Below are 14,569 nucleotides of genomic sequence, written 5' to 3'. Positions count from 1 at the left end.
TGATGTGCATCATGACTCCCCTCCTATAGCTCTAGACAGAAAATTCATGTATTGCTGAGTGGGTGCATGCTGGCCCCTGTGAAGTGGTGTCCTCTGGCCCCTGGGGGTGTGGTCTGGTAGGCAGCCCAGCCAGACGGGGGTCTGCCCATCTACATGTTGTATGTGGCCCTGGCAGGACTGGTTAGGTGAAGTGCAATGCTGCACCAACACCTGCATGGAGAGGGAGGATGGAGGTGCCGTGGGCGAAGGAGCATTGCTACCTCTGAGAGCAAAGTGCTGCTGAAGGCTGGAGAGGGCTGCAGAAGCAGGGATCTCATGTTGCCCATTGCAAGCTAGGGAAATATCCCTAAGGTCTGTGTTTTACCACTGCTTTGAGAGCTTTGTGTTCATAGCTGTCATGGCCTTGAGCACACAAAGTGATTCCCCTCCCTGTGCTGGAGTTTTCACGCCTGCCCATCCCACCACAGCCACTGCAGCCAGGAGGAGGTTGTGGGGGTAAGAGCTGGGTTCTGCTCTGAGGTATGCAACAGGAGACTGAGGGGCAGTCAGCAGGGACTGAAACGGGAGATTTAGGCTGGAAATAAGGAAAAACACTATCGCCCCATGGCCAGAAGCAGTTAAGCCCTTGAGTAGGTTGCTCCGAGGAGCTGTGGAAGACTGCACCATGGTGCAGCTCAGAGAGCAGCTGGCATGGATCACTTGCTTGGGACTGTTCCAGCCCAGGAGCTAGTGGGCAAGTGTCCTTCAAATCTCATGCAAGTAACTCTGCCCTGAAGCCTTTAAACCAACTTTTAAGGGGTAATGAAACAAAAAGACACAGGTGTCACCATTAAGCCTCTGGGATTTGCTCCCTTCTAGGTGCAGTTTCTTGGGTGGGAGCGAGGGGGGAAGAGGAAAGGAAGAGGAATTTCATTTATTGGCTTGGCCCCGGGGCCTCTGAACATCACTTGACCTCACCAGGGCTGCTCAGGCAGATATTGTTCAACAACTGCAAACATTACAGAGCTAAAAGTAGGGATTGGCTAGTCTACGGTGCAGATGCTGAAACTGACACACTGGCAGGTTTTTGAGTGGCAGCCAGCTGAACTGAAGCAAAGCTGAACTATGAGGGAGCCACAGCACATCCAGAATATCATCTCTGATGCGCAGAAGTTCCTGATTTGTCCTGAGCACCACAGCCCTGCAGAGAGGGCACTGCTGGCTCACCAACTGGCCACCTGCTATCTTCTTGGTGAGAAGCAGCATCCTTAGCTCCCCTGGAGCTCCTGTGCTTCTCTTCTTTTTAAAAAAATGAAACTTTTATCTGGGGCATGACTTTTCAGTAAAGGCTGCTGATTATAGGCTGTGAAATAGTTGAGTGCTATGTTATCGCACATATTTTTAGTGCAGAAGAGGGTGCAGTCTGCCAGACCCTCCCTGTTTTGGTGAACAAATTTTATTCAGTAGAGTTTATTAAAAGAAGGCTTGTATAATGGGCCTGAATTCAGAAGTAGATAGGGAAAATCTGATAGTTAAATCACGTGGACCTGGCCATATTTAGGAAGAGTTGCAAGACACATCTTTTTATCTATAGTATGGAGTACTGATAAGTAACAATGCCCTACTTATTAGGACGACTTTGGGCAACAAGTTCTAGCACTGCTTGGAAGATTCTGTCCTACGGGCTGATTTGTTAACAGGTGTGGTCCTTTTGTAATTTATGTTTGGCTAATTTGCTTGAACATTTGCCACTGTCAACATTTTATTTCTTCTACTATCATTTCAGCAGCACTGTTTTTTAAATTTTGACATAACATGCTGTTTATGACCTGCCCCAGGGATGACATTTAAGCTACTTGTGCAAATAAATAAATAAATAAATGTGAGCTTCTTAGAAAGCTGTTCACTAGTGAAATGCATTGCCATGGGAGAAGCAAATAACAGAACCTGGCTTATCTACCTGTATGAATAATGTTCATTCTCTGCAGGAAAACCTAGCAGCCCAGCTTGTCAAAGTAGCTGAAAATGGAACTAATGTTGATTTCTAAAATGTCTTTATTTAACCAGAGCTTATTTACTGCAAAATGTGCTCTATTAATACAATGCAAAACTATCTGACAACAGATTTGAAACTGAAAGCAGTAGTTGAAGATGACAGCCTGTATTCACAAGTACAAGTTTTCTGAAGAGCTTTAACTACAGTGTAACATGATGCAGTGCTTCATGACAAGAAGATCCCACTGTGGAGACGAAAGTATCTGGCTTCTGCCTGTTATGTGGATTCAGAGGCTGTTCTTTAAGAAAAAAAATCTTAATAGACTTTGAGCTTCTTTTAAGATGGAATGCTTACAGTCTACCTTTGAGAACTGGTGCATTTCTTTGAGCTTTGAGCTATTGCACACACGTAATACTCTTATGAGGACTACATGAACAACGCTTCTGGGTCACTTGAAAAATGAAAGAAATTATTGTGTTCTTGGTGTTGACAAAATGGCACAAAACACACAGGGCAAAGCTTGCTTTTAAGACAGATCAGGGTAAGCACTGGTGGAAGGGAAGCTTTTGGAATGACTTGCAACAGGACCTCTGAACAAAATGACATATCCTGTAGCTGTGTACAGTGTCTTAGCTGCAGACATTGCTTTGCTATGCTTATTAACCTGTTCATCAAGTAAGCCACCTTTCATTCCCACTCCTTGGGACACCTCTTAAGTAGCTACCAGCAATTTGGTCTTGAGATAGGGAATACATTGTTTAGAAAAGAAGGATCTTGAAAATAAGAAAAACATACAGCTCTTAACAATCATGTTGTTACATTTAAGACACATACTCAATCTGAAAAATAGGTGTTAAAAAATCCTCTATATGACTCCAAGCACAAAATGTGATGTAATTGTCCCCACCTTTTCCCCAAGAAGAATGAATGATACACAAATAAGTATAAAATGACATAAAAGTTCGAATCACATATGGGGTCTTGCGGGTGCCTGTCTCTCATTCACCTTATTGGGAGTTGCATGGGTACAATGAAAGAGGCAAAACCTTGGCCTAAATACCATGTATTTTTATCAGAAGAGATGGAAAGAACTGAATGCTTCCAAGTAAGAAAATTTGACAGATTTCCTATGCTACTTGTACGTAGTTCAACTATTTTTTTGAGAGTACTCATTGCTGCTCAAAAAGCCTTGACTTATTTACAAAATACAAATCAAGCGGCATTTCCTGGCATTTAAACGATATCGGGACACCAGACCCATTAAGGTAATATAACAAAAAAAGTTCATGGCTACTGGACTGGTATTATAATACTTTGCTCCTTGAGACTTACCAGCTACTCTGCTTGCTCCGTCCCGCCCAGGAACTGGCTCTGCTGTTCGTGAATAGAGGGTTGGGAGTTCAGGGATCTGGGAGTAAATGTAATTTACTGCATCTGGTGTCAGAGAACAGGAAACAGTTAGATTCGTGCTACGAGCCCCAGTGGCTTCATTGCTTAGACAGCAGAGTGTTGTCAGCCCTGACAATAGTCACTGGAGCTTTGTACTAGATAATTGGATCAAAGCAAACAAAGTGCAAAGTCACCGTCGTGTGATTGGTGTTCAATAGACTAGCTGAGGCAGGAGGGAATGGGTCCAGATGACTCAAACCTTATGTCAGTTGAACACATGAAATTATTTGTCAGGAGGTTCTGGATTTATCAAGTCCGTGACCTTTAAAACGGGGTGGGGGAGAGAGGGGGAAGGTAAGGAACAAACCTAACGTGATACCCAGAATACATGTCATTTCAAATAGAGATATAAAAGCCTAAAAATGCTAGTGTTGACTGAATTGGATGAAAGGCCAGCTCTTTTGCACTGCTTGTTTCCAATATTATTGAACCAGCATTTGGCTTTTTGTTCTCAAATTTAGCTAATTTAGCTAATAATGAAATCACATATAGATACTAATAGGGTGCTTGTTGTGAGCTTCAGTAGATATTAAGCGCCTGCCAGTTATGCAGTGCCATCATTCATTAACAAACCCTGAAGTGGAAGAAACCTATCTTAAAGGACTGACTTGTTTTATGTTTGAGCTTATGGTTGTTTAGCATAAGCTAAATATGTTCTTTAGAAGAGACATTAAAGAAATCTACAAATATTTACCAGGAGATGTTTTGTGGCTGGGTTAAATATAACTAGATACCATATATATCGTTCTGGTAGCATTCAGTGACTGAGTTAAAAGCTGAGCTCAGAGGAGAGATGTGCAAATAACTGACTTACAGTTCAAGTGCCAAACCAAAATGAAAAAAAAAATTTAAAAAAATCACATTTTTTCCTATCAACTGGAAATGTTTTCAGTTTTGTATGGCAACGATTGAATTTCTGTTCAACCATAAGAACCTATCTGATGTGAAACAGAGCATACTTTTTCCTCCAAAGGTACTTTGCTGGTTATAATTTAAGTTGTCGAGCTCTCAGTACAGTCTGGTCCATGTGTCAGGATAGGAGGCAGAATATGCCTTCCGTGGTGCCTCTTGTTATAAGCTCTTGAGATAGGAAGACCAGTGCAGACCATAAAAGTGAACTGGTGAAAGAAGAAAAAATGAAATGTCCTGTTGGAGGCTGCTTGACTGCATTTGGTGAAGGGAGATATTTTCATCACATGCCCTAAGGGCTAACACCCATCCCAGAAAAAAACCCTGCACCTGGTGGCATCCTTAGCAGAGACATGATGTGCCACCTCTAATCCCAAAGTCTGTTCCTCTGGCAGGAAAATTGGGCCTGGCATTAGTGAAATGGTTTTACCGCCGTAACAGCCTGCTGTGGCCACTGGTGCTGCTGGGTGCAGGAAGGTAGTAACCACAGTCCCCAGGCAGACATGCCAAGCCTCCATGGAGCACTGTAGATGACGCAAGTAAGAAGATCCCCTTCCCCCCTTCCTGTGTCAGAAGAGGATGGAACAGAGGCACAGTGCAAATTCTTTCCAGAAAGTCAGAAAGTTAGTATGTAAGTTCAGTTTGTAACAGATGAATTTGAAAAAAACCCTTGGCCAGGGAAATATTATTTTATTTCATACTTCAATGGAAAATGCAGTCTTGGCAAATGGGCTTTTATATTTTCAATGCATACTGTTTCCTTAAGTTTTTTTATTTATTTTTAGCAGTAGAGAAATAATTGTTTAAGCGACAGCTGACTGAGCAATGGCCAGCAACAGCTGCTTTCTTTTGCAGGGTTTCTTGCCTCAGATGAGAAATTGGTACAATGCTTGGTGTTATTCTGGGAAATATCACCAGTAAATGAGCACGCCATTATTGAAAACTGAAGCAATTTCTCAGAAGAAAGAAGTGGGGATTGTTTCTGGGCCAGAATAAGAAGGCACTTTTTGTTCTGGAAATGGCAGAAATTTAGTAATTATTCACCACATAGAGAGTACTGCTTGAACAGTCGTTTCAGTACACACTCATCCAGCAACTTGAGTGACAGACCTGTGTGTCCACACGTGGGTGTAATCAATGTAGACTTGTGCCACTTAACTAATCAACCTTACTTGTTTCACACTCCGTGGGAATAAATAGGCATGGTTAGGGTACAGTTCTCATCCCAGGGCACTGCAGGAGGCAAAATACGTTACAAGTGTTTGTTTTTCCACAGCGCCCGTACAGGGAACTGAGCTGTCCATCCTGGCAGCTAGCATTGTTGATGTCTAGCAGTAAGCGAGATCAGTTGTACAGCTTGATGGTGAAACTCTTGCTTTGATGCTGTACATACCTGTGGACCTTAGTAAGGTTTTTTGCCTCCTGCATTAGGAGGCAATACCTAGGTAAGTGTTAGGTGTTGTTAATATTGACTCAGTTTAGAAACTTCTCTGGATGTTACTTAGAATAAAATATTTTAAAATTAGCTTCAGAGTTCCTGAAAATCTCTCTTTATTGTCCTGAGCAGGGAATGCTGTGGTGGGGGTAGGATTCTCGTGTATTTTCTTCTGAAGCAAGTGGTGGTGCTATGTGTCAGAAATGGGGTATTTGACTAGAAGAAGTTGGGGTTTGGATGATTCTGCCAGTTCCTGTCTTGTCCCCATGCCAGAAAAAATGAACACGATCATTTCCCTTTACCTCACTGGCGACGAGGTCTGTTTCGTTTAGCACCTTTAAAAAGGATATAAGAGATCGATTTTACAAGGAGCTGATGAGATGCAAATTAGCATTTCGTTTGCATGAGAAGACAGAACATGAATTAAAGCATTTGAACTGACTATATTCAATATCTTCATTTCAATCTTTGATGAGTTATTAATCTCTAAGGATGCTATAAAACATGTCATGTGGCATTTTGTACTACTTACAACAAACTGTGTTTTAGGACTATGGCACTTTTCCATACTACCAGACAGACAAGTGCTCAGGAAAATCTATGGGGCCAGATAATCCTTCAAGGGTGCTTACACAAAACTAAACCTTCAGAACTGCTCAGAATAACTCTCATGCAGAGGCTTGTGGCCAAATGTCAGACGAACTCACTTTGCAAGGGCTGGATTATCTTTAAAAAGTCTGACTATCACTAAAATTAGTGCCTGAGGTCTTCTGCAAATACTAGCTCTCACAGCAGGGCTGTTCAACCTGCAAAGCTCCCTGGGGCTCCATGGGGCTACATCAGAGGGAACAGAGATTATGACCTTCCCACCACATTCGAAAGAACATGAACAGAGGTTTAAGGAGGAAGCATTGCTAAAAGCTGAATAGCCTAGCTCTGATTCAGTGAATCATGCTTTAAACTAAGGAACTTAGTGGGTAGGGTCTACAGCTGACACCTGTAAATCTGTAAGCAACAGGGTGGATGAGTGCACCGACCAGAGCAGTAAGGAATGCTCTCCAACCCTTTCCAAAGGCAAGAACCAAGTTCAGCCACCTCAAGTGCATGTATACCAATGTATGTAATCTGGGCAACAAGCAGGAGGAACTAGAGCTCCATGCGCAGTCTGACAGAAGTCATAGGAATCACAGAAACTTGGTGGGAAAACTCATGTGATGGGAAGACCACAATGGATGGCTACAAACACTGTCAGAAAGATAAGAAGGGAAGAAGAGGAGGTGGAGTTGCACTTTATGTGAAAGAGAAATTTGAATGTTTAGAGGAGAGCTCTGGAGACCATGCTAGTTCTATTGAATAAATGCCTTTGAATAAGATCAGAGGGACATCACCAAAGAGGATCTTATGTTAGGTATCTGTTACTGACCTCCCAATCATGATGATGAAGCAGAGAAAACCTTACTTTGGCTGTTCAAGGAAGCCTTAGGCCAACAGAAACTGGTCCTCATGGGTGGCTTCAATTAGCCAGACATTTGTTGGAAAACAACCCAAATGGTGCACAAGCTGTCCATCAGGTTCCTGGAATGCATTGAGGACTGCTTCCTGCTACAGATGCTGGACATGCTGACAAGGAGCAGCACATTGCTAGATTAACTGCTCGCTATCTGAGAAGACTTACTTGACAACATAACTACCAATGGTAGTCTCGGACACAGTGACCACAACATTATGGAGTTTAAGATCCTGCTGACCATACTGAAGACCAGTAGTAGGACAAAGACCCCAAATCTTAGAAAAGCCAACTTCAGTATGCTCAAAGCCCAGCTGCAAGAGATTCCATGGGAAGCATCCATGGAGGGTAAAGGAGCTTCTGAGTCCTGGCAGTTATTCAAGAGTGCCTGCTGAAAGCACAAGAACTGTCCATCCTCTACAAAGGGAAAGGAAAAAGGCTGAATAAAAGACCACCCTGGTTTAACAATGAGCTTTTAGGCATAATTAAAAGCAATGAAGAAGCATTGTGGCTGTGGAAAGGCAGCCAAATAGCCATTGAGGACTACAAGAACCTTGCTAGGGCATGCAGAGATGCAGTCAGGAAGGCTAAGGCTCAGATAGAACTGAAATTGGCAAAGATGTCAAGTACAACAAGAAAGGATTCTTCAGATTTGAGAGCAGTAAGCAGAAGCACAGGGAAGACATAGGCCCGTTACCAAACAGGGCAAAGAAAATAGTCAGTAACAATGCTGACAAAGCAGATGTTCTCTTTTCCTCTGTCCTTACTGCTGTAGCTGGACCCCAGATCACAAGATCAAGTAGCTATGACAACTCATGTGTTGATCTGCCAGTAATGGAAGAAGGGCTGCTCCGCAGCGTCTTGCAAGGGCTCAACACACATAAATCCCTGGGTCTGATCGGAATCCACCCCAGTGTGTTAAGAGAAGTGGCTGACATTGTTGCAAGGCTACTGTCTATAATATTAGAAAGTCATGGAGATCAGGGAATGTCCCTGATGACTGGAAGAGGGAAAATGTCATACCCATCTACAGGAAGGGACTAAAAGAGGACCCACGAACCTAGAGGCCCACTGGTCTTACTTCATTCCCTGGGAAAATGACGGAATGATTCCTCCCAGGAACTATTACAAACCAAATGAAACAGGTGATTGGGAAAAACCATCATGGATTTACCAAAGGCAAATCATGACAGACTAACCTGATCATCTTCTACAACAAAATACTATCTTCTGTCGACATGGGGAGAGCAGTGGATGTTGTTTACGTGGACTTCAGCAAAGTATTTGACAGTGTTTCCCACAGCCTTCTCCTGCACAAACTGGCAAGATACAGTTGGATGAGCGGTCTGTGAGATGGATATGAAATTGGCTAACACCTCACAGTCAGAGGGTAGTGATGAGTGTATTTACTCAGGTGGCCAGCAGTGCTGTAATTGTGGCAGCCAGAGATACAGATCAAATTTAAAAGTTACTTAAAACCCTACAAATGAAAAAAAAATCACTGATGAGTTTTTACAGGACATGTGGAAAGCACTCTACAAAGATCTGTACTTGACTCCTCTGAGGACATGCTCGTCTGCTTTACTGTTGGGCTGCACAGCTGATTAAGATCAGAGGAGAGAAAACCAGAAAAGCCCCTAAGCAATGTGCTGGGAAGTAAACAATCCAGGCCAGGTTTCCAGAGCCACATCTTTGCCAAATATATGCTAATACATATCAAATTCAAATAGAGGTTTGTGCAAACTGTAGAATTACTGTAATTGTGGGTTCTGTATGTTGGCTGAAGTAGCAGCATGTAGTTTGCATATGGATGGCTGAAGATTGTAGAGGACAAATTTACCTGAGGCAAATTCAGCAGTCAAGGGAGTTACATCAGATCTTAATGTGGCTTTTATTTTATATATACATTGAGTCATAAACATACACATACATGGAGTAAGAGCTCTCTCCCTGGCATTTGTTCACAATGTGCATGCAGCATAGCACTACAGCATGCCTGGCTTTGTCTGCTGACCTAAGCAGCAACAAATATCATTCCTAGCATCACCTCAGCCCTTGTTTAATGGAGAGCTTGTCAGTGACAAGCCACCAAGGAGTTGGCAGAAGCACAACTGCAGGTGGCAGGGCCACAGCCCTCAGCCTCAGCATTTCTGCTCTGCTTTCTCACGTGTGGTGATCTATGAAGGCAAAGTGTGTTTGTACCCCAGAAAACATAGGGTTTGTGTTTATTGTGCCTGGATGACTCCAAGCTCTGAAATGCTCATTGCCAAACACAGCTGTTTTCTGGGAAGGGTGGGAAGGACACAGAGAGTCACTTGATCGGCCACTGATGCTCACCACCACTTCTCCTCTCCCCTTGCAGCCTTTGCCTGGACCCCTCTGGGCTCTGAGCTCCACGTAGTGGTGCTTTCTGCACACTCAAAAGATCTGTCACCACCATATATATGACACAAAAACATGCACAGGGACACAGTGATGAGATAATTTTCTGTACCATCATTGCGTGTAGAATAAAGGGAGGGATGGACACAGGGCAAACTAATGTGAGATTTATGGAATGGAAGTCTTTCAGGATGTGGCAGCAGTTGAAGAAATTGCCCCAACAGGTACATGTCGGTTTGTGTCTGTGTTGTACACAGCCTTCCTGTATTATCCAATGGCTCTTACATTCTCCTCTGCAGCATGTGTTACAGATGGTAGCCAAGACAGATGGCTGATCTGCTGCCACAAAGCAAGTCCTACATGTTTTTGAAGGAAGGAAAAATCTATGGTACCAAAGTGATCGCAGCTATCTATGTTGGCGTTTTCTTCCTGCTGTGATCAGCTACCCTCACAGGCTGTTGTCAGGAAGCAGGAAACAGAGGACCTGCTCAGCTTTCACCTTGTGAAGATGTACGGTCACATTGTTCCCACAGTGGGAGAGCTAACAGGACAGCTTGCAGCCTTGGTCATTCCTAAAGGAGCAGAGTATGGTACTGCTTAGAGGATGACCCGAGCCCACCTCAGCCCACAAGGACCAGCTGCTGAGACAAAGAGACAAGATATATAAAGCAAGTGGTCTGGAAGAGAAGAGGTACCAGTTAACTTAGCTATACCCCCTGCTCCTTCTGCTTGCACATTTATTGCAGAGGGACGCTCTTCTCTTTGGCATAATTTCGTAGTTTTCTGTTACCCTTCAAAAAACCACAAGCTGTCCTTGCTTCTGGCTGAGTCTGTGAGGGAGGGATCCACTGAAAGCAGGCAAAACCTGGAGAACAGTGAGGCTGCTCTTGAACCCAATGAAATACTACTTTGCAACAAGAAAATACCTTCAGGGAAACTACTGCTTCATATTTGCTAGCTGGGGCTTCCTTTGGTTCCTCTTTTATCACAACACACATGAAAAGGCAGACTGCATCTTGCAGGAGTCATAAAAGCTCCTACACATTTTGGGTGCTAATTCCTGTAGACACCATTTCTCTTTTGGAAACTTACCAACAACCATGGTGAAACTCTGCATAGGTACAAAATATTTGCCATTCTGGATCTTTATTTACTTTGTGGTAGACAATTTCAAATGCTCCATGAGGAATGATGAGTAAGTTCTTAGCATAGAGCATCCTATATGGGATTTCTTTTTTTGTTGTTTTGTTTTGTTGCGGGGTTTTTTGTTTTGACAATGAGATTTAACATAAACTTGGATTACATTGCTAATAGAAGTGAAAATTTCTGAACTAGATCTTTGAGTTAAAAAAAAAAAAACCTCTTACTAACTCATAATAATTCCCTCAAAAAAGATACTCCCCAAAACAGCTCCATGGCAACTCATATACTACATATTGACCTTCAGTTGTGTCCCAGCGCTTTAATATTAGGATCATCCTACATATTCCTCATCTGTACTCACAGTACAGTTGGACATGGCTTTGTCAGCAGCTGGAGGAGATAGTCATGACCTCAGTATTTTGCATCTTGTCAGTTCAAAGACATGTACTGAGAATGAGTGTCTGGAGCACAGATTTATCTGCAGATGGATCAGCATGATTCTTCATGGGTCCTAAGGGTCCTGGAGAGGCACTACAAAGGTCTTTCTAGCTTCTTGGGAACCAACCACATTATTTGCTCACTCAGACACCTAAATTTATAGCTCAGTATTTAGACTAATCACACATAATGTGACACTGAGTTCATGAACTAGGAATTATTACATCTTCATTCACCCATGTGAGGTTTTCTTTCTGTAAGAATCATCACACAGCGAGTATTGTTCATCAGTGAAGTAATCTAATTTTAATAGTTGTTCCTGTATATTAGGAATTGTATTTAACTGTTCACAAACAGAGCTTGACTGCATACAATGGAGAAGATTGACCACAGAGAGGTGAAAGGGAGTCTGCAGTGCAGGGCTATCAATATCAATGTGGTGAAAGGGGTCAATAACATAGAAGTTGTATGATGTCTGGTTTAAGTCCGTGATGTTCTTTCCCCTTGTGTGCACATAAGAAGAGGTGGAGCTCTGCTAAAGGAAAACTGTCTCACCACAATAGTGACGTTTGTGCTTGCGCTATAGCAATACCAAAGAAAGAGGTAATGGCTCTAGCAATAAATCAGAAACATACAATGAAGAGAAGAACCACCAGTCTGTAAACCTTTGCAACAAAGCCATAGTAACAACTTGTTAAACCCATAGCTATACAATAATAAAAAGGCACTTACCACCATCCTGGTGTGAGAAACTCTGTGAAGAAAAAAAAAAAAGATGTTTCGTTAAACCTTTTATATTTTGAGTTTAATTTGCATGAAGTCTTGATTTTTATGCTAGGCTTGCTTTTATGGTTCTTTGTAATTTTTAAAGGGGTACCTGGGGATGTGTCTCCTCAGGTTTAGGTGCCATTAGAGGCTGAGGGAGAGGGACATGGTGTAACTGAAAGGAGAACACTGCTGTTTGCTGCAGGCTGTTATGTTCGGAAATGGCATTTGTGGCAAATGCCACTATCCCTGAGTACCACTGGGAGCAGGGAAGCTTGAGATGCCTTCTGGGATCCTGCTGACATCTTTTGTGTGGCAGAAATTTCATATGGTTTCCTTGCAGATAATATCGGGAGAAATATCTGAAATCCTTGTGCAAAAAAAGCTGGAGTGGGAAGGGGAAATCCAAATAACCCAACCAAAACAGATCTGACACCTCTGTATCTTTTCTGGTCTTGTTCATTCTGGTTTGAGCTAAGTGCTCTGCAACTGCCCTCAATCTTCCCATAAGTGCATGAATTGTAACTGCTGCTTTCAAACAGTGCTAAGACTCTACCTTGGTTTCAATATATGCCCGTGTTTTTTTTTTTTTTTTTTTTTTTTTTTTAAATACCTTTTGCAAGTTGTCGAAGGATTTCTCAGTCTCCTTTAGCTTCTCCAAGATTATTTGTTCTTTGGCAGATATTTGGGATTCCTCACTTTCTAATTTCTGTATTTCTTCTTCCAGCCTGTGGAAGACATACAGAGATGCACATACACACAAAAATAAAACATGTAAAAATTGTTTCAATGAGCCATAGTCTCCTAGGTATTAATTAGCATTTCAAATGTCATCAGGGACAACTTTCACTCTTGTTATTCACAATTGCTTTCCTGGAGCAAGAAGGGCACACGAATTATTTGTGGAACAGACATATCTATTTAAAAGAAAAACATTAATTCTCTTCTTATCCACTTCTGAAAAAGCATATACAGATTAAGTAAAAATATATCTTGGTATCCCTTCACCCCAATTCCCATAACATCTCTCAGATATGCACTTTCATTTTAGAAATCACAGTTTGGGATATAACCATAAATATGCAGTAATAATTAGAGGAGTAGATGTCTTCTAATGCTTCCATACTCCAGACAATGAAACTGCAAATAGTTGTTGCAAGCTGGCAGTCAACCAGTCATGCTAGGAGTTGCTCTTGAACCAGTACTTAGCCCACTCCCAACAATACCACTTCGGGAACCCAAAAGCATTGGACATCCATCCATGCTTTCTACTGTTACTGCATGATACTGGGGACACCAGAAGCTTCAGGTAACAAAATACACAAGCTGCCCAGAAAATAAGCTTATTTTGCTAGGCAGGAAGCATTCGGCACTGTTGTTTCTCTTGTTGAGACCTAATGGCACTCAGTCCTTTAGATGCCTCAGTCCTTAAGATGTGTTGATTGTGATTTAGGATACACTTTAATCAGAATTAGATTCTCCATTACTTTAGCTCAAACCTCCTTTTATTGATATGATTTATGTAGGTGCATGAATATTTCCTCTTTCTCTCTCTATTTTTATGTATACCACCATCTTTATTTTCTCACTTTTGACCAAAAATTTTAAAATATCTGTAATATGAACTAAGATGAACACTTTTGAACAGGGTTAGTTACCTAACACTCCCTTTGTCTTCAGAGAGAGCTGTAGTTGCTCATATCTTGTTGGACCATATTTCTTTGAAGGTGACAGATCGGTGTCGTCCAGTACTTTCCTTACCCATGGCTGCTTGCTCCTTTTTTTTTTGCCACCACTTCTCAAGGGAAGGATCAGGGTATTTAGGATCAATGTCCCCTAAAGGGACATATTTTTGCTCTTTTCCAGTCCTGCTCAGCACAGGAATTCATTAATGCTTGTTTGATCACCAGGCAGAGGGCAAGGAGAAGGTGACAGCGAGCAGGTAGGGAGGAGGGAGGGAGGGATTGCGGCTTTCAGGGGGTTGACAGCGTGAGTTGCTTGTGAAATTCATGTGTCTAAATATAGATGCAGGGGTCTAACTTAAGGCATGCACCTGGGAAATTTTTCCCCACTTTCTAATTGTGCAAGGATGAAGGATGTGTGGCACTTGTTGATAATGCTTTTCATTAGAGGGAGACAAAAGTGTCACAGCCTCAAGTTGTTGCAGATGGAAAAAGGCAGATTTTACTCTCCTGAAGTATGTGAATACTTAATAGTCTCAAATTTGTGGTGATCTGCTGAACCGCTGTTTTTCTCTCTCAAAGGCAACCCTATCATCTCCAAGTTGAAATTGCTAAACTGCTGTGATTTTAAAGTGAACTGTTGCAAAGTACTGCTGCAATCCACTTAATAAGTTTTTTCCAAATTAACATAAAACCTTTAAAAATGCAAATTATTTTGAAACAAAATATTTTGTTCTGCTGAAATGGAACAATTTGATACAGAATGAATATTCTCCCTCATGTTGTGATTCAGGGAGAAAGCTTTCAAAAAATACTGTTTCATCTTGACTTTTCTTCCCATTTTAAAATGTCTAGTGAAGTGAAAAAATCATTTGTCATTGAGG

The 14,569-nt window shown here is 42.0% G+C and overlaps 1 protein-coding gene across 5 annotated transcripts in view; it reads right to left on the bottom strand.

Moving 5' to 3' along the window:
- Positions 1–14,569, bottom strand: part of PALM2AKAP2 (PALM2 and AKAP2 fusion) — a 271,609-nt gene that overhangs the window by 144,889 nt on the left and 112,151 nt on the right. For 3 of the 5 annotated variants that reach the window (XM_075740493.1, XM_075740496.1, XM_075740494.1), the window contains exons 4-6: positions 12,617–12,731; positions 11,971–11,992; positions 3,308–3,409 (exon numbers count right to left, since the gene is read on the bottom strand). In XM_075740493.1, the coding sequence (XP_075596608.1) occupies positions 3,308–3,409; positions 11,971–11,992; positions 12,617–12,731 (239 nt within the window). The remainder of the gene's footprint in view (positions 1–3,307; positions 3,410–11,970; positions 11,993–12,616; positions 12,732–14,569) is intronic. The other 2 variants (XM_075740495.1, XM_075740498.1) reach the window with 1 other exon arrangement.

This window comes from Balearica regulorum, chromosome Z (genome assembly GCF_011004875.1).
Source record: "Balearica regulorum gibbericeps isolate bBalReg1 chromosome Z, bBalReg1.pri, whole genome shotgun sequence".
Classification (NCBI taxonomy): Eukaryota; Metazoa; Chordata; class Aves; order Gruiformes; family Gruidae; genus Balearica; species Balearica regulorum.
Note: the sequence above shows the minus strand (reverse complement) of the source record. Positions and strands in the feature narration are given on the sequence as shown.